The 27,892-nt window shown below is 45.1% G+C and overlaps 2 protein-coding genes across 2 annotated transcripts in view; one reads left to right on the top strand and one right to left on the bottom strand.

Annotated features, from left to right (window-relative positions):
* Nucleotides 1-20,065, top strand: part of MCF2 (MCF.2 cell line derived transforming sequence) — a gene marked incomplete at its 5' end in the record, with an annotated part of 32,027 nt that extends 11,962 nt beyond the window's left edge. Inside the window, 17 exons of the mRNA XM_010176098.2 lie at nucleotides 533-621; nucleotides 1,187-1,275; nucleotides 1,514-1,580; nucleotides 3,365-3,480; nucleotides 3,595-3,664; nucleotides 4,014-4,106; nucleotides 4,431-4,523; nucleotides 5,513-5,638; nucleotides 6,452-6,673; nucleotides 9,612-9,704; nucleotides 10,635-10,713; nucleotides 11,242-11,305; nucleotides 11,987-12,093; nucleotides 12,175-12,287; nucleotides 12,570-12,682; nucleotides 14,141-14,241; nucleotides 19,010-20,065. Coding sequence (XP_010174400.2) covers nucleotides 533-621; nucleotides 1,187-1,275; nucleotides 1,514-1,580; nucleotides 3,365-3,480; nucleotides 3,595-3,664; nucleotides 4,014-4,106; nucleotides 4,431-4,523; nucleotides 5,513-5,638; nucleotides 6,452-6,673; nucleotides 9,612-9,704; nucleotides 10,635-10,713; nucleotides 11,242-11,305; nucleotides 11,987-12,093; nucleotides 12,175-12,287; nucleotides 12,570-12,682; nucleotides 14,141-14,241; nucleotides 19,010-19,050 — 1,676 coding nt within the window. The remainder of the gene's footprint in view (nucleotides 1-532; nucleotides 622-1,186; nucleotides 1,276-1,513; nucleotides 1,581-3,364; nucleotides 3,481-3,594; nucleotides 3,665-4,013; nucleotides 4,107-4,430; nucleotides 4,524-5,512; nucleotides 5,639-6,451; nucleotides 6,674-9,611; nucleotides 9,705-10,634; nucleotides 10,714-11,241; nucleotides 11,306-11,986; nucleotides 12,094-12,174; nucleotides 12,288-12,569; nucleotides 12,683-14,140; nucleotides 14,242-19,009) is intronic.
* A 2,545-nt stretch (nucleotides 20,066-22,610) lies between these two features.
* Nucleotides 22,611-27,892, bottom strand: part of LOC104531259 (coagulation factor IX-like) — a 13,933-nt gene continuing 8,651 nt past the window's right edge. The window contains 4 exon segments of the mRNA XM_010176097.1: nucleotides 22,611-22,913; nucleotides 22,915-23,164; nucleotides 25,161-25,273; nucleotides 27,050-27,288. Of these exon segments, the coding sequence (XP_010174399.1) occupies nucleotides 22,611-22,913; nucleotides 22,915-23,164; nucleotides 25,161-25,273; nucleotides 27,050-27,288 (905 nt within the window).

The following is a 27,892-nucleotide window of genomic DNA, read 5'->3' as shown; positions in this document are numbered from 1 at the left end:
TGAAAGAGATGATGGAGTGTGTTGAAATGAGCGTAGCCAGCAAGCGGGGAAAGACAAAAGACTCCTCTTTGGATAAATCATGCCAAGAGAGCTTTTTAAGAAGGCTTCTGACACAAAACATCAAAATGCTGGCGTGGTGTGCAGTGTCAAAGACGCATGCTGGGCTCTGCTGGGAGTGCTTTGAGATGGATGGGGTTTATGGCACGGATGGAACCAAACCATCTCTGAAAACATTACTTTTGTCCTCGTTTTTTTTCTTTCTTTTATTTTCCCCCCATTCTTTTTCTATCTGAGGACAGACACTCCCTCTTTCATCTTTGCCCTGGGTTTGAAGCCTGTTTGATAAATGTGGTTCAAATTTTGAAACCACTTTTTTTGGGGGAAAAAAAGAGTAAACCTGTGCTGCTCTGAGCCGTAAAGCGTAGTGAGATGTGCAGAAGCAATATGGTAGGCTGCAGCGCTGGAGCCTGAGTGCTGGAGTAAAGTCACTCTTGCAACAAATTACATAATTAAGGTTTTTTTTCTACCCAAGGTGTGGATTTTAATTCCAGTTTGAAATTTTCATTTGATCTCTCTCTTCCTGGGAAGAAAACATCAAGAAAGACTCCAAGTTCTCGCAAGGTAAAGATGATTCATAAAATCTGAATGAGTTTTATACACTGAAAAACTGAAACCCTTCTAAAATTGATTGTACTTAGACTTTGGATTTGAAGATGCTCTTTTAAAAAAAAACAAAACAAACAACCAACCAAACCTCTCATATCCCTGTGGTTTAGTTGGATTAGTCCAGCACCTGAGATCTATCTTGGATTATTTTTCCACGTCACAGATATTAATTTCCTGTGTGTTATTCCCTCAACCTGTTCTTTGCATAACAGTGATGTTTATTAGGAAAACTCCACATCCACAGATATTTCCCGTGTGGAAACTGTTCTCTGGTCTCTGCACAAATGAATTATGTTACCAGTATTTTCAGGTTTTATGTAACAGAGTCATTTCTGGGAATATTTGGCTACCCATTATATGCTATGCCCTTTCAGAGTTTCATATCACAAAGGATTTCTTAAAAGGAAGCATTTTCATCCTTCCCCAAAGAGTTCCTGTGCTGACATCAAGGGCTGGGCTGGTCCTGCCTCTGCAGTGACCTCCCTGAGCCTCTTCCCAGTGCATCCCATTTCTCTTCCAGATCGAAGTAATGCACGACTATCAGGAAAAACGGAATTCTTTGCAGTCTTTTATTTCAGACAGTGACGACAACTTGGATATACTAAAAGGGTAAGCTTCCACCCTGCTTACATCACTCAAAATGATGTTTATTTCTGGCCAGTCCTTACCCCATCCATGTGTTCCTCCAGCCTGACCTGGGTGACATCTATTGTGCTTTTATCTGCTTTATCATCCCTATGTTGGTTGTGAATGAGATGATACTATCTTTCGGGCTGGTTGAACCACACTGTGGGTTTTTTACAGACATAAAAATAATATACTTCTATTTTTTTTTTCTTTATTTTAGCCATGTCATAAATGAGCTTATAGAAACTGAGAGAGTGTATGTAGAGGAACTCTTCACTGTTTTGACGGTGAGTGACTTCTTTAGGTGGCTCGTTACTGTTCCCCAGTGACTTGTACGAAAGGGCACCTGCCACTCTGTCAAACTAAGCAAAAATGTGATGGGGCAGGTTTCTGCTAAACTGTCAGATCCCAAGCTAGTGATAAATTTTCAAGTTTTCTCCCTAGCTTTTCTTTGTTGGAGGCATCTGCAGGAACAGTTGGTGTCAGGTTGAGCTTTTCATCTAGAATGAGGGAGAAGCCTTCTGTTTGTACACAAAAACACTGGTAATTAGTTTTATCAATGCCTGGAAAAATGTACAAAAAGCTGTTATTTTTAACTCTTCCCTAATTTCTTTTACCTTTTGGAGACAAAAGAAAGCAGCTTGTGTTTTATCCTTGGGAGGATTCTGTCTCCATACTGTGAAGTTCGTGAACCTATAAAGCACATTTCTTCAGAAACCAGATTACAATTTCTCACGCTGCCATTTTAGACACTTCTACTTTATTCCAAAATAACTCCTGCTGGTGGCCTGTTAAATACTTCTTCCTCCTTACATTTCTCTCACCCAGGAGCAAGCAGGATATAAATCTGTTGGACTGCAGGTAGTTACACGTAATTGCCCTGCACTGATTTTCTTTTTGTTAAACCACACTCTGTACGATAAAGTGGTTGGCAAGTATGCAGGTTTATTACTGTGCATGTCAAGTCTAGATAGAGAAAAATGGACAGATAGACTTAAGTTTTCTGAAAACAGTATTTCCTTTAAAGAGGGAAACCTGCTTGTAGTGTTTAAATATAAATGACTAATTTTCCAGATACTTATCTTCTACTGCATCCTTAATCAGCTACAAAATGCCTGCTTAGTATAAGGAATATTGATTCCAGCCACAGTGAGTGTGAGAGATTCATTTGGAAAGCCAGAGAAGATATGCTGTACATACTGAATACATTTTTGTTACTCACATTAAAAGGACCTCAGTTCTGTCCAATGCTTGGTGACTAGCGTGGCCAGCTTGAGCTGTGGCTAGTGGCCTTTTTGAGGTCTTCTTTGCAGCAGCAGTCCTGAGCTCTGGCTATGCCTTCTTCCTTCCCTACAGTTAGAATGTTTACCACATCTGGTGAATGTTTTCACGTTGGTGCAGTGGTGTGATTTTTACTGTGGGGAGCTTTGCATTATTTCCTAGTCCCACCCAACAACTTGTAGTGCAGGGATGTCCCTTCCAGCTCTTCCCTGCTTGGGAAGCTGTGATTTCAAGAGGCAAGTGGAACCACAGAGGATAGAAATCCTGAGGCATCAAGGAGAGTGAGACCCTGGTGCTCAGCAGGCCTTGTACAAGAGCAAAAAGCCCCTTGAATTTGGTATTTGATCTCAAGTCTTCTCTGCTTTGTAACAAGCCACCTTGTGCACTAGTTCTCAGGAGGTTGTGTGTAACCGCATACCCCATACAAACACGTTGTGTCCCATTGTCATAGCAGCAAATGTGTTTAACCCAGACAAGTTTTCCTCTGGGATTTCTTCCACCTTCAGGACATTTGTGATTTGCCTTTGGTGAATAGGGAGCATCTCAGCAGTTCTAGCCAGCCCCACAGTAACTGTCCCAAGTCATCCACTGCTGGAGCACAGCCCCATGTGCCCAGGGACTGACAGACAGGAGTTTAGGGACAAAAATAAGGAAATAGAAGGGATATTGCACTTTGAAACAAAGCAGATTGTATTTAAAGTCTGTTCACATCCCTTTTTCATCTGCTTTCGAGGAGATGCCAAGCCAAGGCCTTACCAGCTGAGTGATGAGCCCCTTTTGCATCCCGCAGGGCTACAGAGCTGAGATGGATAACCCCGCCATGCTCATCCTTGTGCCTCCCGTGCTGAGGAACAGGAAGGATGTCCTCTTCGGAAACATGCCTGAGATATATGACTTCCACAACAAGTACAGTGCTGGTTCTATTCCCCCTTTTTATCAGACTGATTTCCTGTAGCAATTAAGTACCCAAGCTGTACCTTGCTCACTGCTGCATTTTTTCTCTTCCCCTGTCTTTTGCAGAATTTTCCTGCACAGTCTGGAAAGCTGCCTGGGAGCACCCGAAAGAGTGGGATTTTGTTTCCTAGACAGGGTGGGTGACTCATTTTCACATATAAAGCAGACTTGAAGGCCAACGTTTCTCCTGATTTGTCTCACTCTGACATCTCAGTGATGTCAGTTGAGTAAGATGCTTCTGATATGCAATACTGACAGCAAGGCAGGGAGCGTAGGTGCGTGGCCAGCAGCAGATGGGGGAAAGCAGCAGTCGTGACTACACCATCCTCTGCTGTGATTCCCAGCAGTGGTTCTTTTACCCAGACTCTGTGACGTTTAGATATTATGGTTAGCAGGAGAAATTTACAGTTTGGGTGCTCACCTTATTTGGCTGCCCATCAGGTTTGCATGCACACATGTGACTTGCTTTTTGGCTTCCCTGGCAGCGAGAGGATTTCCAGATGTATGAGAAGTACTGCCAGAACAAGCCCCGATCCGAGTCCCTGTGGAGGCAGTGCTCTGAAAGCACCTTCTTCCAGGTGAGCTGTTTGTTCCTACTGAGGCAGGCATTGTCCTGGGACACTCACTTATCCTCAGCACCCCATGACTTTGCAGGATATTCTGTTTACTGTTGCATAGAAGCCTCACAAAAATAGCAGTTGGAGTTTCTTGTACACAAGGAGTTTAAGACAGGTCCATTTATTATATTATTTTACATGTTCTTAGAGAATTTCTTTAGTTACAGGCACCATATGATATTTTTACATGAAACATTCAAGGCCATCAAACCACACTAGTCATGCTGTTGGAATAACTACTTATAGATGGTGCAGAACTTATTTGATCTGAATTATTTGTTCCAGGAATGCCAAAGAAAATTAGAGCACAAACTTGGGCTGGATTCCTATTTGCTTAAACCAGTGCAGCGCCTGACCAAATACCAGTTACTTCTGAAGGTATTTCACATTCTGCTTTGAAAGGGCATCAGGAGATAGATTTGTTTTCCAGTTTGTTTCATTTTTCAATTAAAGGTTACCTGTAAATCGGCACCAAGCCTTAGATGACATGTTGTTTATCTTGGGCCTCCATAGTGACTTTCAGTGAAGATGAAAATTCACATACCTGAAAAAGGAACAAATGCTTTTAACAAGCTGGTTTTATGAGACTGTTTGAATCTGTTCAGAGATGCAAAATGACAGAAACAGTTCAAAGAAAACTGAAGCAAAGATGATCATAAGAGTATGATAAATGAAATACATTGTATTGATGCATCTGTTCTTCTCCTGACATTGTTATAGTGCCTGTAATCTTTAATGCATTTATTATTGTGTCCCCCATCTGAGGCAGGGCAGTGCTGTTATTCCCACTCTGTAAAGTGGGAATAACACTGGGGTAGTGGCTTCTGAACCCCACCTTGTAGCCTCTTGAATGAGAGATGAGTACACATGAAGCTGTAAGTGGGCATGGGAGATCTGAAATTAAAATAATTTTATATCAGTGATAGAATTCCCTAATCTATCTTCTATTTAATGACTTGAAGGCTCTGGATTTTATAAATTCTATTCCTTGTGTCTGCCAATCTGAGGACAATCATCTGCTGCAACCTCATTTGAAGGCATATATGAAATACTGGCAGCTTATGGAAAACCTGGGCCTTATTTCCCATTTCTTACCAAGCAGGAAAACACAGCACAAAGAACTCAGATGAGCATGATGCTGCTTTATAACCTGACATTAAAGAAACCCAGAAAAAATGGGCCATGCTTCAGTGATCTGTTCCACACCTCACACTGACTGTGGTTTAGAGTGACTTTTTTTTCCAGTGACATATGAAAAAAGAGACTCAGGCAGTGCAGGTTGCTCTTGGGCTTTGGAAACTTTGGGTGAGATGGAAAAGTCTGCTTTGTTCAAGTGCAAACACGTGCTCTTCCATTTCTATTTTCAGGAGCTGCTAAAGTACAGCACGAGCTGTGATGGAGTTCAGGAACTTCAAGAAGCTCTGGTTGCAATGTTGGATTTGCTAAAGTCAGTCAATGACTCTATGCATCAGATTTCAATAACAGGATATGATGTGAGTAGATTTGGGTAATGAGAGACCTTGCACAAGGCCAGATGGTGCATTGGGAGTGGATAGTGTCCCAGAATGTATCAGCTAAAAACTATACTAGAACAGCCACAAGTGAATGGGATCAGAAATTTCTTACAGGTGAGAGTCTTCCATCTGATTTCAGGATTTTGGAAACTATCTGCATCCAGAGGATGTATCCAAACAAGTGCCCACATTTGCCACCTTGTGGTTCTTGAGAGTATTTTTTCCAGCATGCACCTTATTTCTCTCATGGCTCGTTTTATAATTCACCTGGGTGTCTTCATAGCATTTCTCATTCAATGCTTAAGTAAATACTCTGAGGCTGATTTTGATCCTTGCCCAGTGAAGTGGTTTTTCCTAGTGCTTCAGGGGAGGGTGAAGGGATGGCTTTCTAAGCTGCTGGTTCCAGTCCTGGCCTCCTTCAGAAGTCTGTCCTCCGAGACCTGAGTTCAGGCTCAAATCTCATCTGCCCTCTCCCACTGAAGCATCCAGAGCCCTTGACCTCAGCTTCCATAGAAGCTGAAGAGTTTCTCTATATCTTCCCAGTTCTTCCAGTTACTGACTTGTATCCCTTCACACAGACTAGCTGCAGCCCTGCATCTGAGACCTCTGCTTCCCTCCTGGCACCATGCTGTCACTCCCAAAAGAGCATCTGATCCTTCCAGGAAGACCTATTCTTAGAGGGACGTGCCTTGGAACAGGGCAGGCCCCATGGCCCGTCATTGTTTGGACAGTCCTCTTGCATTTTAATTGATGTCTTTTTCTTTCTTTTTTAATTTGTTGTACTCTCACCAGGGTGACCTGAGCGAACTGGGAAAAGTATTGATGCAAGGATCTTTCAGCGTTTGGACGGGACACCGGAAAGGTCCAACAAAAATGAAGGATCTTGCCAGGTTCAAGCCAATGCAGAGACATCTGTTCCTGTACGAGAAAGCTTTGGTCTTCTGCAAGAAGCGAGAGGAGCATGGAGATGGATATGACAAAACCTCATCTTACAGTTTTAAGCATTTTTTGAAAGTAAGGACTTTTTAATTGAGGCCATTACCACGTATATTGTAAACCAATAACTCTGCAGACCCAGAGGGCATTTATCCTCTAACACAGTGGCTTGTTTTCTGCTATTAAGAGTTGTAATGCCTCATATGGAAGTGCCATGCCCATGAGAGGCTGTTGGTTGTAATAAGCTGTGAGGAACCCCAGAGCTGAAGCAGCAGCTGGGAGAGCCCATGGACTCAGAGTCACATATGTGATATCATCTGCCAGGGAAATGGTGCTACAGGCAAGTCCCAGGGATGAGACCATGCCTTCCCCCATCCCCTAGCCTGCTTCCCAGGGGTGGGGGTGAGGACATGAAACTGGGTAGGCCCTTTGCATCTTCCCCAGCCCACCTGGGAGTGCAGTGGGGCACTGGGACCCCTTGGGCTGGGGTCTGTCTGATGCACAGCTGGGAGGAGCCTGGCTGCTCCTGAGCCCTCTTTCCCAGCCAGGAGGATGTGGAGATAACTCTTCTCCTCTCTCGTTGCCTTTCTTCTTTGGCAGGCTCTAACTGCAACTAAAAGTATAATTATCAGATGAAGAGAGTAGCCTGTGGCAAAGTGAGGGACATAAACAACTGTCCTAAGCCTATAAACGCCAACCATTATCAATAAAAATCCCAAACTGCTCCTCTACAAGAAACCTTCTGCTGTGCTACGTGTGATGAGCACTTCTGACATTTGTCTCAGTGCTCTGCTTTGCTTTTCTTGAGAAATAAAAACCCAGCACGGGTGTATCTTAGAATGGGAAAAAAAAAAGGGCACTTGGAGGTAGAGCCTTCAGGGCCAGATGTTGCAGGTCCCTGATCTCAGCGGGGTCTGAGGAGGGAGATGCCACGAGTAGTCAGAAAACCATGTAATAGTAGATAAGTCTGTTCAGCTCCAGTGCACGTTACAAATAGTGTATTAAGAGCAAATCCCAGGCCTTATGTTTAGGTACTTTAATGTTTTTTTCCCAAACAACATTGTTTTCTTTCTGGAGAGCTTGTTTTCCCTGTAGTGCTTGTTTTACCATACGTGCTTTTGAAAGAACTGAGGAAGTGGCATGGAGAAAGCCTGCTTGGAGGAGATAATCCTGCGCTCAGGAGTCTGGGCAATGTGTCCAGGGTTTTTCTTTCACTCGAGAGGGCCTGTTTTCCAGTTGTTTGTGTTGCCACACTGAGGGGTTGGGGTTAGAGAATCCATGGATACTGCAGGATTAAGTCCAGACCCCATACATTTTCAGAATTGCTGTCCTGAGGGCAAAATCATGTTTCTGGAGCTTGACATTTATTTGATTCATGATAGTATCAGGAGATGATTTTTTTTTGCAAGAGTTTTCTAGGGATTGAGAATTAAAGCAAGCTGTTGGGTAGAAGCTGTGTAACTGGACATCTGTAAAAGAAACAAAAGAACCCCACAGGATAATATTTTACATATTATGTAAAATAGCCAGTGGTAAATACCTCTTCAGCTGAGATTCAGTAACTTGGAGGATGCAGGTTGATAACTCACTGCAATGCTGAGTATGTCAGTCTGCCTTGTTGTGCCGTGGAAGGTGATGCAGCCAAACGCCATCCCAGAGCTTTACACTAACCCACCTCGCTCTGCATTGCAGTGAGCCAACAGCTGAGGGACAGTAAATCCTGGTCAGGGGAAGGAAATAGAGTTTCAAAATCCACTAACATGAATGAACAGACATTAAATATGTCTGTTCCTGGCACTTTTCTTTGCATCATTGTAGTAAATCATCTAAAATTTGTAGTATCTTGATGCCTGGGCAGTGATGTAGGAACCTCTGTATAAATTACCATGTTAAACAAGATGCACAGAACAGGAAATTGCAGTGACTGGATATGGTGCTCTCTAGGCTGCCCTTTCAACATACCTCATCAAATTTTTAAGTTTTATGTTTTTTAAGTTTTCATAAAATTAGAATTGAGCCTGATCGGGCTTTCTAAGCCATCATGGCAGGATAAAATTTTTCTAAATGTTCAGGACTATGCTTCAGATTTTAACCTGTGCATTTTTAAATACCAATGGATGTGTGTAGGACTGAGAATGTGCAAATGGTCACTGGCTTTGATCACCTTCTTGCAAGCTCAGTCCTATTCAGTGCAGATCTCTAGACTTTTGTCAAGCGTCCCTGGAGGTCTTTAAGAGTCGATGCTGCTGTACCTCGGTACTCATTACCACTTCTGATAAATTGGATGGAAATGCCAGAGGTACAAATAATTCAGGATCTGCACAACGTAACCCACCTGAATGAGTAGCTCAAAGCATGATTCATAGGGAAGAGAGAAAGATTCGCATCCTGGGGTGTATTAGAAGGGGTGTGGTTAGTAGGTCAAGAGAGGTTCTCCTCCCCCTCTACTCTGCCCTGCTGAGGCTGCATCTGGAATATTGTGTCCAGTTCTGGGCCCCACAGTTCAGGAAGGACAGGGAACTGCTGGAGAGAGTCCAGCACAGAGCCACCAAGATGATGAAGGGAGTGGAGCATCTCCCTGCTGAGGAAAGGCTGAGGGACCTGGGTCTCTTTAGCTTGGAGAAGAGGAGACTGAGGGGTGACCTCATTAATGTTTATAAATATGTTAAGGGCGAATGTCATGAGGATGGAGCCAGGCTCTTCTCAGTGATGCCCAATGACAGGACAAGGGGCAATGGGTGTGAGCTGGAACACAGGAGGTTCTGCTTAAATTTCAGAAGAAACTTCTTTACAGTGAGGGTGACAGAGCCCTGGAACAGGCTGCCCAGGGAGGGTGTGGAGTCTCCTTCTCTGGAGATGTTCAAAACTCGCCTGGACGCCTTTTCTATGTGATCTCATTTAGGTTCTTGCTCCAGCAGGAGGATTGGACTGGATGATCTTTCGAGGTCCCTTCCAATCCCCAACATTCTGTGATTCTGTGATTATGTTTAATTTTCTGATTCTTCTGGATTTGCAGATGAATGCAGTTGGAATAACTGAAAACGTGAAAGGAGATCATCGGAAATTTGAAATCTGGTATAGTGGGCGAGAAGAGGTCTATGTTGTGCAGGTTTGTAGCTTCAGAAATCTGGGTATTTGTACGTCCTCCTAACAGTGTTAAGGAAATGTGTCTCATTGATCTTTATGGGATTATCAGAGATTTAACTTGCTTTTCTTCTTCCTCTTTGCCCGTGTCAGCGTTCACAGAGCTGTCCCAGTGGCTGGTCCTTGGTGTCCAATCCAGAACTGTAAAAGACATCTTAAAGTGGAGACAGAATTGCTCCTTGGAAATAGAGCCTTTTATTCCAGATGAACTCTCAAATAGACCAGTGGTTTTACTGTGCTTAATAGCTTCTGTGAATTGAGCTGGGAAATGGGCCTCATGTTCTAAAGGACGAGGCCACGTGTGCTTCTCTACAGTGAGATGTCAGAACTGCTCGTGGAGCAAAGGCTCAGCCTCCGTGGTGCTATTCCCAGGAGTCTTTTACCTCATCTACAAAATAGTAGCCCCATTGATCTGATTTTTTTATTTTATTTTATTTGTCTTTTGTAGCATTTTTAATAGTAATTTATGATGGTGAAATGTTTGCTTCATGGGGTGTCCACAGGAAAACCCATGTTAGTCTTCCACCCAGCTTTTTTTCTCCATGTACAGCAGCCAACTTAAATTCATAAGGCAGGTGTTTGTAGCCACGTATACATAAATTCAAAAGGCAGATTTGGCCCTTTGCATATTTTGTACAAGAGAGAAGGTGCATGTACACCTGGGCTTTCACCTGGACTCCTTGTGTTGTAGTGATGGCTCCACAATTTCCACTGTGTTTTGCCTCGGTGTAGTGGGGATCATCAATTTTAAAAGATCAAGAACATTTAAAATTTACTGGTGGCTTTGGATAAAGGGGGATTTCAGATAATTACAGCATAGAAAAGTAAGATTTTATTCAGACATTATAATGGATGATTCTTAATTCAAAATTCAGACAGTTTTCTCTTCTTCCAGGCCCAAACAGTAGATCTGAAGATGGCATGGTTGAATGAAATAAGAAAAATTTTGTTCAAGCAGCAGGAGCTTATAAAAGGTACATTTGACCAATTTCTCTGTGTCATTCACTCTGCAGCAGAACGTTTCCTATTTTCACATTGCTAATCTTCAAATCCACTAATTCTCACCAGAGAATTGATTTTCAGAAGCAGCCTCGAAGCAAAATAACTAGAGTGAGGTCTTACATTACAGGGAAATAACATAACTCAGAGTAAAGGCCAGGTGCTTACATGAGAATGAATTACAGAAGTTGGGGGTTTTTTTTGGTCATTATCTTGGGATTATTTCACATTTGTTATCATAGGCTTAATTCAACAAGATACGTAGCAGATGCCTAGATTTAAGCATATTAAAGTCTTTGGTGGCATGCTCACTACTGGATTTGTGCTGACATACCATCTTAATCATAACTAAGTCTGTTCTTTGCAACAGTCCCCAGGTCTGTTTTTCTCTAAACAGAAATAGTTAGGGTTGCATGAAAGGTCTGACTTTTAAAATAATGCTTCAAGTGTGATGGTTACTAATTAAAAAATGGATTTTAAGCTGGTGTTTGACCTCCCCACAGTGGAGAAGCAGCAGCCCAGCTCGTGCACGGACCAGCTCCCGCTCTCCTCCCAGCTGAGTGATGGGTGAGTCCCAGAAGCCGGATTGGGAGCTCTCTCTGGTACCTCCCATCGTGGGGCATCCAGTGCCTTCTGGCTGTATCCTGGTTCTGTGCTGCCCCCTCCACCCCATTTCTGTCTGAGACCTCTGCGTCAGGGGCAGGAGGGATGTGCTTTGGTGGCACAAAGGTGTGGGACAGGTCTGTACGGGCATCCTTGAGTGCTCGCCTGGAAGCGCAGCCTGAGCTGCATCTCCTCTGGAAATGGAGACACAGATTAAAGACAGTGCTAAAATTCAGGGGAAGAGATGCTGTAGCAACTTTATTTCCCCTCCCAAAAAACTAAAACCAGGCACTGAAGTCCTTAACCTTTATAGAAACATACATTAATAAGTGCCATTATTATTTCTAACCTTGTTTTACAAAACATCATGTCATAAAGTAAAACTAAAGAGGATCTTTTTCTTTTTCTTTTTCTTTTTCTTTTTCTTTTTCTTTTTCTTTTTCTTTTTCTTTTTCTTTTTCTTTTTCTTTTTCTTTTTCTTTTTCTTTTTCTTTTTCTTTTTCTTTTTCTTTTTCTTTTTCTTTTTCTTTTTCTTTTTCTTTTTCTTTTTCTTTTTCTTTTTCTTTCTTTTCCTTTCCCTTTCCCTTTCCCTTTCCCTTTCCCTTTCCCTTTCCCTTTCCCTTTCCCTTTTCCTTTATCATTCAGAAAGCAGCAGAGAGCCTCCATAAGCTCAGAAGAGAACGACTCGGAGCGCACCAGCCCGGTGATGCTGGACAGTGGGCTCCCGTCCCCCCAGAACAAGCCCCACAGAAGTACGGACCCTTCCCCTTCCTTTGGGGATCACTGTGCGGGTGCTGGGGTACCCCCAACCTGAGCTGCACGCTGTCTTACAGGCTGGCCAGGAATGTCACAGTCGCTGGAAATCTGTGAGGGGCTGGAGGAGTGGTCAGGTAACCAGTACCTCTCCAACTGCTCGGACACCGAGGAGGAGGACGGGAACCAGCTGGTTAGTACAGAGATGCTATAGTCCCAAAGCTTGGGATGCTGCTCTTTTTAATTGTCTCATTTTGTTTTGTGTCACTGGATAATGGATGTATCTTGTCCGTATTTCTCAGATTTTCCATATCTCAATTTTGGGGAATGAAGAGAAGTCTCAGCCAGTTTCTTAAAATAATTTTAATTAAGGTAGCTTGTAGGGCTCTGTCACATTCCCTGTGGCAGTCAGAAATAACAGCTGCGTGACATGAAATGGAGCTAAATAAGGTAATTTTTTTTCTTACTACTGCAGTCTCCTGGAAAATATAAAGCCCTCGCAGACTGCAAGAGAAGAGGATCAGAGGACCTGCTGGTGAAAAATGGAGATGAAATTCAGCTTTTGCATGAAGATGGTGAGGGACAGTGGTAAGTATTTTAGGGTTGCTTTGCCTTGTCTCTCAGAGCCTGCAAGGCAGTCCTGTACAACCTTGCTTGCTTGGTGATACGCTTGTTGTAGCTTCTGATTAAGTTTTAGACCATTCCAGAAAGGTGGAGAATTCATTCCCTTGCAGGACCAGAGCCCGTACACACTGGCTTGGCCTGGGAAAACATGTCAGGACTTCCCTTGCCATCAGTGTCTGGGCGAGCTGTGTTTTACCAACATCTTCGCAGCCCCTCTTGCTGTGCTCTTCTCACTTCAGATGATGCTTCAAGGAAGGGCTATTTGCCCACCCCAGCTCAGCTGTTGGCTTTGTTCCTCTGGGCTTATTAATAGCAATATTGAGTAATTATGAGGCATTTTCCTGCCTCAGACAGTTGTACGGGTGTTAACTGGTTAATGGCTGTATGAGTGTTAACTGGTTAATGGCTGTGGACCATCTTTCTGTGGTATTTAAAGCTGTGGCTCACAAGGTAATGTTTCACAGCTGGTTCTTTCCTTGCTGTTGGGAGCATTGCCTGGGAAGTCACCAGCCCCAGCCTCCTGCCTGTTCAACTATTACTCTAATTTTGGAGGGCAGTGTGCCTTCTTCTGATTTTTGCAGCAATTTGGTGGAGATTTCTGGCTGTCTTTCCTTTTCAGGTTGGTTTCTGACTAACTCTTGTCAGCCAACCCAGGGTCTCAGTAGGAGAGAGCACACTGCACTAAAGCCTTGTTCGGGATATGGGAAGGGTGATATTAGCAGGAACCTGAATCAGATTTGTGCAGGCACTAGGCCCTAAATGCACAGACACAAATGCCCTGTGGAGGATTCCTGGCTGACATCTACAGCCCTTGTGTTTCAAGGGAAATTCATGTCTTTGTTAGCAAAAGCTCAACGTCAAGCATCTCAGTTTTGCTGAGCGCTCACCACCTCTCACGGTGGTTTCCGCCAGTGCCAGCCAAAGATTTCTCACACCAAACTTTTTTGTTAGAGCAGATTTCACTGAATGAGTGAGATGGAGAGATGTCATTTACAAGTATGAGTATTTCCAGCTGCCTACATCTTGGCTTGAGTTTACTTATAGTACTCTTGACTGAATTAATCCTCCCAGTCTAGCTTAGTAGCAGAGGATTGAGGAATATAATTGCCCTTGGCTCCATTGATAGTCAATGGAGAGAAACCCGCACCTCTGGAGAATGATGCAGGTCTCGGGTAGGGTAACTCATGCTCTGGAGAGTCCTGTTCCTCTCCATTGACTAGAGAGAGGCCCAAGGCAGCTGTGCTCCCAAAGTAGAGTTTTTAATTAGATTCCTAAATTTAGGTGGGAAGAATACTTTAAACGCACGTCCAGCTCCTGTTAAAATGCTTCCATGATTCGAGCAAATTGTTCTGTAGAGTGTGCCCATATCAAACTGCTGGTGGGTCGGTTTGTTTCTTTTACTAATACTGTTGTCATTCAAAGGTTGGTGAAAAACCTAAACAGAAGAAAAGAAGGCTGGATTCCTGTCCACAGTCTGCAGATAGTAGTCGGTGACTGCAGATTTCGGAATGCCAAAGTCGCAGGTATCATATAGCACGCCTAGCAGAAATAGCTCATAACTCCAATCAGGTCTTTTAAGCCATTTACATTACACTTGATGTACTAAATCTGGCTGCCTATGCCTCTGCAGGAAAAAAAAAAAAGAAAAAAAAAGAAAGCAGCTACTCCAAAAAGCCTGCAACAGTAGTAAATTAAGCTTTTTTGTTTGTTTGTTAACACCTTAAAGACATTTCTGTGACTTCAGGCACTAGTAAATTAAAACCAAGCATTTAAAAACTTAGATTTCTTTGCAAGAGCACTGGGTAGAAGATCGGGGGAGAAGAGATGGAGTCTGATCAGAGATTCCTGTGACTGTTTTTCATACTCACTGCTGTAGCTCAAACCCTGTGTGTATAGGAGGTACCTAAGCAAAATCTCCTCCTGCTGCAAAAGACATCGTGGCCTGACCCCCACCACTCTCAAGGCAATACTTCATTTCTGCAGTCTCACTCTTGCCCTCCTTGCTGCCTGCTTGTTAATCCATCGTTAGAATAAAGTTTATAAACAGGTTACCAGGTTTCAGCAGAAGGCTTCTAGTCTCAAAAGTCCTATTTCTCATTTTCTAGCCATAAATGTACATAGAAATAGATAGGGAAGCATAACAGATGACACAAGAAAATGCCTTAAGAGCAGCCTGTCGCCCTTGCCATGTATGCAGCATCACTGCTCCATGTGTTCCTCATCACCATGCTGTCCACTGGAAACGGGAGACCAGGGTTTGCGATGGGAGCAGCTCAGGAAACCCACAGAGATTTAGTCCATTTAAAAAATAAAAAAATAAAAAAGAGAGAATAGACCAGTTATAACTATATGAAACAAATTTTGCAAGTAGATTTCTTCTTAAATACTTCCTTTTTGTCAAAATCTATTGTTTTGATAAACATGAAGGAAGCCTTCTGAAAGGCTTAAAATTCCAGTCAGCTCTTGATGGTTTTCCAGTGTATTTCAGTGAAATCCTTCCTATACAGGAAGGTATTTTTTTAATCCCCTTTGTTGCAGGGCAGTCAGATTTCACAAGTTGAAGGTTTTCTGACTTTACATGAGGGGTAGCTCGTAATGGGCTAGCAGCACCACTGAGAGGGTTCCCCTTGGTGTGCTCCCACCCTGGAGCACCATGTGTTGTCTTCTTAGCAAGTCTGGTTATCACATCTTACTGGGTCCTGGACCACAACCTGTGCAGGAGGTTTCTTCAGCTCCCTGGAGCACCATGTGTTGTCTTCTTAGCAATTCTGGTTATCACATCTTACTGGACCACAACCTGTGCAGGAGGTTTCTCCAGTCGTAAATGCATCTTGAAAATAGGCTACTGGCAACCTTGGAACACTGGTGTGCTCTGTCAGTGGTCGTATTCCCCCAAAGCCTAGAGACTTGCAGCTCCAGACTGGTCTACAAAGTTGCTGAGTACAAACTAAGGAGAATTTCACAAGGCGAAACCACAGAAAGCTCCTCCTGTAAGTCTCACACCACTGCCCAGGTGCTTTGCAGTCATGTTGCCAGGGTCTAGTCGCAGCACTGAGGCTTTTGTTTTCCCTGTTAAGATTAAGTCTGTTCTCTCTTGCTGTTGCTGATGGTGTATGCAGTCTCTAGGCATGGTTCTAATTTTACAGGCACCCCAGGCAATATTGTAGGATGATGTAGGATGTTTTCTTGCTATTTCCTAGAGCTATTCCTAGAGCTTTTCAGTGATGTGTCCTTATAGCCATAACATACTTGCACTCTGAAAACTGATTTTCAACCAGTACCTTTGCATGTAGCAAATCTCTTTCCTCTGGGGACTGGTTCTTTTATGCTGCAGGTGACTTTGTACCACTGATTGCTCAGGGCAGCAGTCTGGATTGGGCTCTTTTCTGCTTCTTCAGAAGATGGAGCTCTTGCTCCAGTATAGCAGAGGGAGAATTAGGCAGCCAAACTTGTAGAGCAAAGCAGGAGCAGGACCGAGCACTGTAACCCTCATATATTATTAGCTGCTTGTGCTGAAATGCTCTTTTGCATGTAAGCAGAGTAAACTTGATTAACATGTTGTGAGATCCCCAAGAGATCAGAGCGTGCTGGGGCAGAGGCAGTCCTGGCCCTTTGCTGGGGCTGGTGCCTGTGTTACTGCTCAGCTCCAGGTCCCTACAATAAATAAGAATATATCTCCAATCACAGAATTTCATAACCAGAATTCATATAAATATGGTTTAGGGGGTTTTTTTGGTTTTGTTTTTTTTCAGTGCAAAGCCTGTAGCTGGATAGATTAAATTATGCCCTTACCATAACATAGGTTATATAGATTTATACTGTGGCCATAACAAAAACCTCCCAGTACAGGACAGCTGATACCTACATGCTTACAAGCTGTTCCTCTCCCCTCCTGCTCATTATTTCAGTGTTGAGCCAGTACAAAGCTTAATGAAGTTCCAGGGAACTTTTTGCTGCCTGTTTGAAGTTCTCAGATATCTATTTGGTCAATGCCCCACTGCCCTACCATCACCAGCTTTGCAAATCCACTGTCCTCCTGCACCCAGCCTGCCGAGGGACAGAACTTGAAACATCCTAACAAATCCACAGCTGACTCTTCTTCCTTTCCTCACATGGTAGCATAGGTAATAGGTGAGTGGTTACTGTTGGCAATGCCATGTAACTGTTAATAAAACAAGTATTTTGGTCCAAATCTTCTTTTGCAAAGGTGTGTGACGGGGGGGATGTTATTAAATGTTTTGTAAATCTTGGCCAGGTTATCAGCCAGGAGGCTTTTTGGGAGGAAGATGACTGGCTTGGAGGTCATTTTGAAAACCAGTTTTCCCTTTGGTGTGCCTCTAGCTATAATTTCTGAGATTAGTCCTTGCTGCTTTCTTCTGAATAGATTTATTCTGTCTCCTATGCAAATCTGTGGTGGACTTTTTTTTATATGTGTGCTGTAGAAATAGTTTCATATCACAGGTGATAATGTGCAGATCTCAAAATGGAAAAGGTTTGGAGAGAACTCTGCTCAGAAAAACCAATATTCAGAAAATAGCTACTAGTGAGATTTATTTGGGTGTTGCTGGTTTAAGCTGCCTAGCTGAAGCGGACAGGCATTGCCTGGTCAACTGACTTGACTTTTATGTGCATTAACAAGGAGATGTGAGATTATCTCTTCATTTCCCTTATGCAAGATGCACGCCTCGGGGAAGGTGAGGGCTGCAGTGTTACAATCCCAACTCCTCTTCCACAGTGGGGCAGGAGACAAAACATTTCTGCAAGTCCCCTGGCTGCTAACGTGCCAAAGACTGTGATTTACAGCACTGAGAGCGGCTGTGCCAGTGAAGGAAAAGGCATCTCGCCTCTCAGCTGCGCTGCAGCACCCACTGCATGGCAAGCAGAGAGCGGGGACGGCAGGAATGAGGTCCTTGCCGTAACCCAAAGCAGATGGGTGACTCGTTTTCGCTTCAGTGACATAATGCTCATATCCAGCAGGCACCGCAGCCTCCCTTCTCATCGAGGTTAAGCTCTGTCTCTGCTCTTCTTTTCTCTCGGCAGTGATAAACAGATGCAAGCAAAATGAAACATGTTGTTCTCTCCTAAATTTTTACGTCAGAGCAAAACAGGGCCAAAGCATTTTCAGCTTTTTTCACCTGACCTTTAAAAGCTGAGCAGAAGAGAAGGGCAAGTTTTCAGTTTCCACTCGCGGCACGGAGGTTGCGTGAGACTGATTTCTTTTAGAGAGAGCATGAAATAGAGTAGCCTGAATAAAAAAAGCAATTAAAATGAAAAATGGAAGCAGTGATAAATGCCTTTACTTATTATATATAAAAGAAATACTGCTACAACTTTCAAGGTTTTTTAAACAGCAAAAAAGTTATACAGTAGAATTTGACTTGAGTGCAAGCGCAAGGAGCTTGCAGGCATGGAAGGATGCTGGGGCAGGCACCTGCTGGGTTTAAGGAGGACACAGGCTGCTGTTCTACAAACCAGACCCTCTCCTAGGTTGTTCTAACACCCCACTTGCCAAATTATTCCAAACCTTAAGGGATCCCCTGGGTGCACTCTTCATGCCATAAAGATGGGTAAAGGTTTCCCCCACTGGTAGTGCCCAAAGGACTGAGCTGGCCAGGGTGGTGGGGATCATCCTCATCTCTGGTGAGGATCTGTCTCTGGTCTTGAGACAACCCTTTATGTGGCTCCCTAGGCCACATGGCTTGAATTTGCCCGATGAGAGTATTGGACCTGAGTGAGCTCTTGCAGGCTGGCACGAGCATGTTAGCTGAAACGCGCAGGTTTTGTCAGAGTTCTGTTTAAAATGCCACTTGTAGTTTTGCAGATGCAGCACAGCTGTTTGCACTGTTACTCACGCACTTTAATGACTGCAGCAGGCTTTCGTATTTATGCAGGGTCTATTACAGGTAATGCTGAATTTATTTATTGTTTTTTGCCTTTGAAACGTAAAGCAGGGTCTCCTTGTAAACCTACGATGCCAGCCAGCTTCACAGATCAGCTCTTTTCTAATGCTGTAGAAAACCATTTTAAGCCTGATAATAAAGAGTCTAGAGAAGGTATCAGCTGCCTGTGCTGTGAGAATCAAATGATAGATCATGGAAATAAGTCAAAGCCTGTAGTTCTGCCTCAGACAAGGCTCTCACAGGAGCTAGTAAGAGTTCAGCTTTTAGGGAGAACTACAGGAGTGCACTTTTTTTTTTTAATGTTATACAAATGTTATGTGATTACAGGGAACAATGTTATTTCTTGGAATAAGATGCTTTAATATTAACATCATTCTTCATTACTTTATAGATGCTGCCCTGTGTAACACAAGAAAGTTTAGTTCCCCTTGAATTAAGGGTGAACTAGTAGCATCCTATTTTCGATGCTCTTTGGAAGCTTTCAACTAAGTGTTACAGAGAAATAGCACAATAGTTGGAGTTGTCCTGTACTATTCATCACATTCACAGACCTCCACAGCTTCATCTGCACTGAACGGGACTGGGGTCCTAAGCAGCTTCTCATAATCATAAAGGAAGCCATTCTCTGCTCTTTCTGTTTGTTTTCTCCTGTGGAAAGTACAGTGTTTTCTTAATTTTACCTGCTGTTTTTCCATGACATCCATCACGTTTCATCAGAGAAGTACACTACAATTTCCTGACACTTCGTTTAGATGCTTGAGATTTCCTCTACAGGTTGAAGGTTTTACCTGCTTAGTAGCTGACAACTGTTGAAGTTGCAAATAGAAGAGTTGAGTTTTGGTAAACCAAAAAAAAAAACCAACCCCAAAAAACAAACAACCAAAAAAAACCACCAAACAAAGAAGCTGTATGTCCTGCTTAATTGATTTTATGAATGGATCTTTCTTAAATACCTACTTCAGCTATGTGAATGTAATGTTCTGTAAGAGCATCATCTGGCTGACTCACAGGCGAAGATGCAATAACACTAAAGATCCTCTTTTTGCACTTAGGGTCTGGCTCCAGCCCATTGCAGTCAGTCAAACTGATTTCAGTGAGGTTTGGATCAGGTCAAACTGACAACTCAGGGTTGTCACCAATCACTTAGGGTCCCAAAGTGTCCCAAGGCTGAAACCTGTATCTAGCAAGTGTTGAAGTTTACATTAAATGTATGTACTTTTGGAACACGTGCCATAAATCAAAGTTAAATGTCCATGTTTGCACTAAGGATGTTCTTGTGATAAGACTGTACTTTTCGGCATCTTTAATGATAATGTATCTATTGAATTTTTGAGGAAGAAAGATGACTATTGAACACTCATAATTTAATTTTGTGTTTCTTTGTCTACTTTTGCTTTTGTAGAACATAGGCACAGGTGGTTTGACTTTTAAGCAGATGTGTGCAAAGAGCATCTGACTGTGTTGAGAACAGGGTTACTAGTGTGCATGTGGTAGTGAATTTGCTCTGTCCCATCAAGATGAAACATTTTCTACTGTGGACTAAAGGGGGACCTTTATGATCTGACTTTGATTTGTGAACCATGGATTCTTAGACACAGTCCCAAGTTGTTAAGACTTTTTTGTTTTTTTCTTTTTTCTTTTTGTGACCATTTTTGTACGGAAGAATTGTTGAACTGCTCGGTGGCTGTGGTTGCCTGGGGGGTTCCCCACCACGCTGGCAGGCAGCGCTGGGCGTTTCTGCAGCTCGGGTGGGTGGTATTACGGGTAACCCTCATACACCCTCAAAAACATGACCATCTGTGTGAACTGAGCAATGCTGCAAGACCTAGAAAGATCCCAATGTTCTCCAGCCACTGACAATCATAGCAGAGAGATTTTAAGTCACTGAAGGTTATTTCCATCTACTTTAACATTGGTCACAATGCACTTGCTCAGTGGAAAAGTAGGAGACTTAAGTTACTATCGGGGCTGTTTATAGTGGTAACAATTGTGGTAAGAATACACATTTTGAGGTACAACTGTAAATATAGCACACATTGCATATTAAATGGTTTTAATCTTTTTTGTCTTCCATGGTTTTAAATCTAAGCTTTTCTTAATTTATGAGGTTGATAAGTTCTGCAAATCTGAATGTACAGTCTGAGATTTTTAACATTTGAAACTTTGCACACGACATGGTATGTTACCTTAAGTATGCTGTTGAACTAGGCTCTTCATGTATATGTTATAAATTACAGTAGAGAATTTTCTCTGACTGCAAGTTTAAATGAACATTGTATATGTACCTGTAAAAAAAAAATGTGTTAAATCTATATTTAAAGATTAAAAACTTGTTAAATAAATTCACATGAGAGTATGCAATTCTGTTCAAAGACACCTCTGCTATAATTCTGGAGGGAAAAAAAAATAATTATTGTAGTGTTGGAAATAATTATTGTAGTGTTGGTTTTATTTAATTTCTTTGGAACAAATAGAACTTTCTTACATGCATTTTGTTTTTAAGATAAGCAGTGGCAGATGATTTGATTAGTTTCTTGCTGGATGTAGTGGCAAGGGAACTGGGAGAGGCACCTTAGCACTCATACTGACATCTGAAATAGCAGCTATTGAAACCCCACCCTGGCTCAGGGCATCTCCATCACCATCCTCCCCTGCACCCCAGCACCGGGCAGTGCTGCCAGGAGGGACCTCCAGGCTGGGGACCGCGGGGCCGTGCTCGTGGGTGAGCACAGGGGGCTGTGTGGGCATCAGCAGCCCCTTTGCAGGTGGTGGTGGTGGTGGTGGGGAAGAAGTGGTCTTGGGGGCACATCTCCCCAGGTGGGAGGGAGGAGACCCCCATCAATGAGCTCTGCCCTGGGAACGTGCCGTGGTCCTGTGTGCGGTGAAGAGCTGCCCAGCGCAGGGTGCAGTTCCCGAGGGCCACGCTGTTTCCCTGGGCACCCCTGGAGATTTCCATGGAAGGAGATGCGAGATGAACCAGCACTGATCACAGGTAAACATCCCTTCCGCTGGGATTACTCCCTTCTCTTGAAGCTGGAAATGGAATCATGCCACTGGAGGCAGCCTGGCACGGGACCCCTGCCCAGTGTAACCCTCCCGGGGATGCCACCTCCCCTTCCCTGTGCCTCGGTGCCAGCACCCACCCCGGGCACGGGGCAGGCACCTCCCAGTGAGGTTTCTCCCACCCGCTCAGTCTGGACATGTGTGTCCCCTTCTGTCAGGGGACATCCCCCAGCCTCATGTAGGGAGGGCAATGCTCCCTCTCCATCTCCACCAGCTGCACCCATGGCTGCAGTCTCAAATTTAACACAATTAATATGGAGACCAGGACAGGTAATGAGCACTAAGCAGTTCTCTAGAATCCTAACAAGGCTCTGCAGAAATCATTAGCCTAAAGCCCACCACTACCTTTAGATGAGTTTTATTCAGGTTTTAAGTCATTTATACAGCCAATTTTATATTGTCCTCAAGCAGGAGGAGCATTTCCTGCTGCCCATGATCGATCTCAGCCTGGCTCATGTGAAAACATGTGGCCAAGAGTGGTATGGGTGTGATGCTTTAAGTGTTCACCTCCCTCATGGGCTCCTGCTACTGGGACAATGCTGGATGCCGGTGTCTGAGGCACCAGTGCCTGCTGAGCTCCCCTTGTCCCCAGTGCTGTGTGGCAATGCCACTGGCACACTGGCCTTGGGCAAGTGTGAGCCATGCCCCAGCTCATCCACACCAGCCTCTGCATTGGGGATTTGGGGATTTACACCATCTCAGCAGTGCCGGTGCGTTCAGGAATGCAGTCATTGGTAATTAAAAGGGCTTTTTATTTCCTTATTACCACATTTCCAGTGGGTTTTCTCAACTTTTACCTTCCAAGAGCAGAAATTAGTTCATCTAGAAATGTTTATTAAAAGGCAATGATTTCTGAAAAACACGTAGATTGCTATGGTCTCTCTTTGAGTAACCAGTCCATCCCCCAGCATGGCGTAACCCCCTGGGGGTTAGGTAAGCCTTGTCATTTCCTTTATCCACTTCAGGTATTTGGAGACCCTGGTGTAGATGCCGTATTTACCTGGCTTGGCACATTCCTCACCCCAGCTGGTGATCCCCGTGAGAAACCAAGTGCCCTCAATCTCGGTGGTGTAGGGACCTCCACTGTCACCCCCACACGTGTCACTGCCCCCAGCTGAGAAGCCTGCACAGAACATGTTGGGCAGGATGGTGGTGGAGGTGCTCTTGAGGCAGGTTGGCCGGTCAACAAAGGGTACCTTGAGGATCTGGAGGACCGTGGCCGGGCGGCCACGGGAAAAGGGGCTTTCCCCAGCCACTCACCGTCCCTGTCCCGTGCTTCAGCAGAGCGTTGGTGAACTCCCGGCTGCCGAGGCAGATGGGGGTGACGTAGCTGTTGAAGCTGAGTGGCTGGTCCAGCTCCAGGAGGGCGATGTCATTGTGGTGCTTGTTGATCGTGGCGTTATACGTGGGGTGGGGAAGGATTTTCACCACCTTACGCTTCTGCTCTGTGTTGTCTTCCTCGTTGGTGTTGTATTCACCTGCAGAGACAAGCGTGGCATGGGCTCCATGGTTGGAGCAGTGACCATGCCCTGATGATGCCATCCTGATGCTGGGTGGCTGCAGAGGGATGAGCATGGCACACCCACCCCTTGGCTGCTCTGAGCCTGGTGCTCGCTCCTTGGCACAGGGCATTGGAGGATCCCCCATGGCAGCACCTCCTCGGTCCCTACAGCTGGCGGGACCTGAACCCCGAGATGTGACACTGGGCACACACCTGCCAATCAGTGCCAGATGCTTTTGCCAAGGTTTGCAGCAATGTGGCTGTTGTCAGGATTTAGCACCCTCAAAGAGAGGAAAGGGGACGTTGCCCTCCCACCAAAGCAGGGAAAGCCTCTAGAATTAAAAATCTTGGTTTAAAATAAAACATTTATATTGAAAAGAAACCTGACCTTCCCTTTTCTAAACCCACACAGCCATGGGGCAGAATGGAGTGCAGGGGGCTACAAAAGCCCCCACCCCAACCCTTGATGCTCACAGGTGTCCCCAGGTCCCTGCCACCCGCCCAGGGCTCAGCTGCTGGCAATTGCAGCCAGCAGCTTCGAGCTCCTTTAATTGAGTTCCTGGCAGCCCCACACCCCCCCTCCCTGCTGGTGTAACAGGTAGAGGGGAGGAAAAATGTTCTGTGGTGTCAGGTCAGCAAATGGGCAGTGACTGGGTCTGTTGGTGCCTGAAACCCCTCTCCTGCTTGTGAGCCGGCTGTGCTGAAGGCTGGAGAGCAGGATGACTTTTCCCCCTTGCTTTCTCACAGCCCAAGAGGCACAGGGGGGGTTTAACCCCTGCTGCGGTATTTGGACACGCTTTGCTGTCATCTCCAGAATATACGATCTCCTCTGAACAATATCTGCAGCGCTCCTGGCCCTGGCAGTGTCCTGCGTCCGCCTGCGAGGAGCGGCACGGAGCCCAGCGAGAGGTGAGCAGCTCTCTGTGTCTGCGTTGAGGTGCCTGATGAAGGTGGTTGGTGGCTGGTGCTGCTGATGTGCTCTGTGAGGGGTTTGGTTTGTTGTTTGGTTTGTTTTTTTTTTTTTTGCAGCAGAGTGTGAATGTCAGTTTCCTCGCAGGCTGTGTTTCTACAGTCTAAATGCAAGACAGAGACTTTGAGTGGGTTTTTCTTAGGCTATGGTTGGTTATTACTGCTGGGGTCCTGGAAATACGCTTCAGGGATGAAAGGGGATGGGTAAAGAGGGGCAGGTGAGGGGAGTGCTCCTTCCACGCCCTGCTCTCAAGTTTTGGTCCTCCTACAATGCTGTGTACAAAGCTGAACATTTAGCATGAATGGATGTGCAGGAAGCAGATATTGCCCGTGCAGTGTACACGGTGCAGGCACAAATCCAGTACTCTCTGAAGCCCCTACAAAATTGGTGGTTTGCTTTCCTGACTGGCTGCCTGTCCAAAATCCTGCCCTGGAAACCCAGCGGTGCTGCAGAGTGGTGTGAAGGCAGAGCAAGGAGAACTGGCTGATAACAGATCCTAAATGGAGGGGTGTGTGACGTGCAGGAGACAGCCTGAAAGGAGAGGCAGTTTGCATGCAGCTGCAGCAAACACAAACCTCTGTCCAGGTGGAAACATGTTTTTCTGGAGAGAGACTGGTTTTGCACTGGGCATTTTGCAATTTTTCAATTCTAGAAGCTGCTTATGAAGCAACATCTTAACTGAAGCCCACTGGGCTTTTTAGCAGCCTGGGGTTCTCTCTGGCTCAGGTGAGATGATTGCCTGTGGTGGGGTTGAGTTTTATTGCAGCATGTTCCAGCAGCTCTGTGGCTTTGGGACTGAGGCCAGACCCAGCTCCCTGCTCTCACTGGAGGTGCTGGCACCTGCAGACCCCAGGCTGCAGAAATGCTGCGATCTGGGGCCTCGGTGCTCTAGAGAAACTTGTGCTGTGTTGCTGCCTATAGTGGTGGCGTGGGTCCCTCTCTGCAATGCCTTACACCTGGCCAGCACAAGCCCTGTCCCTCCCCTGCTGCCCGAGGTGCTCCCCTGCCACGGCAGTGACGTTGTCACCTGGCTGCAGGCAGTGTGCCGCTGTCACAAGCCATTTCTCGTTGACGATGGATGCGCCGCAGAAGCCCACGCCATGACTGTTCACCAGATGGACCTGTGGGAGCAGGAGGAAATCACACCTGTGGGTTTGTGTAGATCAGTGGAGAAGACGAGTGGGACATGGGTTTTGTTTGGCTGTAGGACAGGCTGCATTCAGGTCGTACAGACCCAGTGCTGCCAGAGATGCTGCTCCTTGGGGAGTCCCTGTCACAGAGAGTGGCCAATGGTGCCCCCCACACATGTTCGTGCCCCGTCACACTTCTCCTCCCATTGCCACCAGGTTGGGAGGGCAGGTGGCCCCCAACATCAACAGCAGCATAAAACTCGGAGTGGCTAAAATACAAGCATGTACCTCCTAAAAATGTTTTGCCAGTGGCTAGATCTTAACTTGTTAACTCGGGACAAAATCTTAACTACTCATTTCATTTGGACATCTAACTGCCTCTGCACTTCTGGGGCACAAGCCAGGACACCCATTATGCCAAAATTTCCAATCAAATTGATCAGCTGACTCAGAGGACTGTGTTCAAAAGGAAGATTTCTTTATAATTCACCTGTTTTATTCCTTTCATGTGACCTGTCTCTTCACCCTCTATCTGCCTTATATTTTCCATGTATTTACTCGTTTGATGCCTCATTAGGCAGAGCCGGTGGCATTTTAAGGAGCTCAATATCCATAACAAAGAGGACAAAGCTCTGGTTCTCCTGACTCTGTGAATTTGTGATGGGTGCCAGCATCACCTATGGTTTGTCCCACAAAAGGCTGTGCCTGCTTTGCATGGCTTGGGCAGCAGTACAGCCTCTTCCTTGCAGACACAAAACATGACCTCCCAACAAACCTCCTGCTGCTGCTTCTGGTGGCCATGTGTGTCCCCAGCATGCCACTGGCTTTTTGAGCTCTGAAATGAAGGGTGGATGTCTGCTCCTGACCTATCTGCATGCTCACCCTGCTCACCACTTTGCTCCCTCAGCAGACATAGAGGGATGGGCTGGTCTGTGTAAATGGGCATTTACCTACCTGCTTGGTCAACTTCTAATTGACATCATTATAGCTGGTCTGAGCCAGAACTTGCCACAGAAAGAGATTTGCCATTCCTAAAACCTCATCTGAATTTATTATTTTGCACTTTCAGCCACTGAGATTTCTGCACTCATTGAAGCCGGAGTAGAATTTAAGGACAGTAGATGACTTTGAAAAAGATCCAAGCTAGGAGCTAACTTTCCTTCTGACAACTTAAGTATTTGCAGAGTGGTGTGTTGGAGGAGGTTTCTTGGCAGACCCACCTCACCTGTGATGTCACTTCTGGTGAGGTAGAGATGACTATGATGTAGGATGTGAGACTGAATAAAGAAAGAGCAGCTGGATTTGGTAGATGTCACACAAGGACAGATCCTCTGTTGGTGTAATTTATCATGGATCTGTTGAAACTGATAGAGTCAAAAAAGGAGCTGCATTGTTCTTTGCAAAGCTGTGCCTTGCAAAGCTCCCCTCCCTCAGCTTAATCTTGAATCTTGGTAAATTCACAGACTACAGGGGAATCTGTTGCTGTAGCTCAAAACTGGATCCTTTGTGTCCTACAGATAAAGCTGCAGTGACTCTGACTTTTAGCTTTTTTTCCAGCCTAGACCCCCAGCCAGGCACATTTTGTTGCTGTGGCACAAAACCATGTGCAGAAAGAGGCTGAGCTCCTGTTAGATTTGAGATCTATTGCTAAACTAACTTCAGAGATGAGCTTTGGGGATGCAGAAGACAGACAATCTGGCATTCAGAAGGAAATGAATAGACAGAGCGATTGCCGAGGTTACAGGAGAGCTGCAGAAGTACCAGTACCTGCCAAGGCACCTCTCCTCTCATGCTGTCTGATCCACCAACAACCCTTGTCCCCGTCTTAATTATCGGTGTGATTTTTGTGGTGGCGGCGGTGCTGGTTTCCGTGATGTTGTCGAGCACCTCATCATGAGCATCATCGTGGTCATCGGTGGTGCTGTTCCAGTGCTCAAAGGTGTTTATGGCTCGGGTCACCTTGCTCTTTGCTTCAGGAGCCGTGATCCTCCCGCAGGGATATGGCACTGGGAGAGAAACAGTCAGGGTTACGACTGGCTGCGTGTTACGCTGAGAGTTACAGCAAATGAAGGAGCAGGTGAGGAGACAAACGCTGCCTCGTCCCAGCAGCCTGTTTGGGGACCAACAAGGGAGATATCGCGTGTTCTCCATGCAGACACATGCCTGTGCCTTTGAGCAGCAGAGCGGGTCATAGGGAAGAGCAGCAAAAGGATAGAATATTTCTGGGCTTTAGAAATGAATTCTGAACAGCTTTTAAAAAGTAGAGAGCTTGTCAGAGAGAGCGCCCGTCTGACGGGACGGTGCAGCTGTGCCTTTGTTCCGCGGGATGCTGAGGTGCGTGCCGGGGAGCTCGCTGCGGTGGGCAGCCGGGCACTTGGCTGACATTTCCACAGCAAGTAACTTCAGAACAATAAAAGTCCAGCTGGGAGAGGGCAGGAAATAATATCTGCCAATTGTACAGATAATCCTGCTTGGCACCAAGGTGAGGAAAACATTAATAAACTCCTCCTAGAGTTGTAGATTTTCTCTGTTAATGAAGATCTCATCTGTAGGCTCGTTTCAGACGAGCTCTTCCCATTTCTCTCCTACGCAGTGTGTGCCGAATTCCTG

This window comes from Antrostomus carolinensis, unplaced genomic scaffold (genome assembly GCF_000700745.2).
Source record: "Antrostomus carolinensis isolate BGI_N321 unplaced genomic scaffold, ASM70074v2 scaffold10429, whole genome shotgun sequence".
Classification (NCBI taxonomy): Eukaryota; Metazoa; Chordata; class Aves; order Caprimulgiformes; family Caprimulgidae; genus Antrostomus; species Antrostomus carolinensis.
Note: the sequence above shows the minus strand (reverse complement) of the source record. Positions and strands in the feature narration are given on the sequence as shown.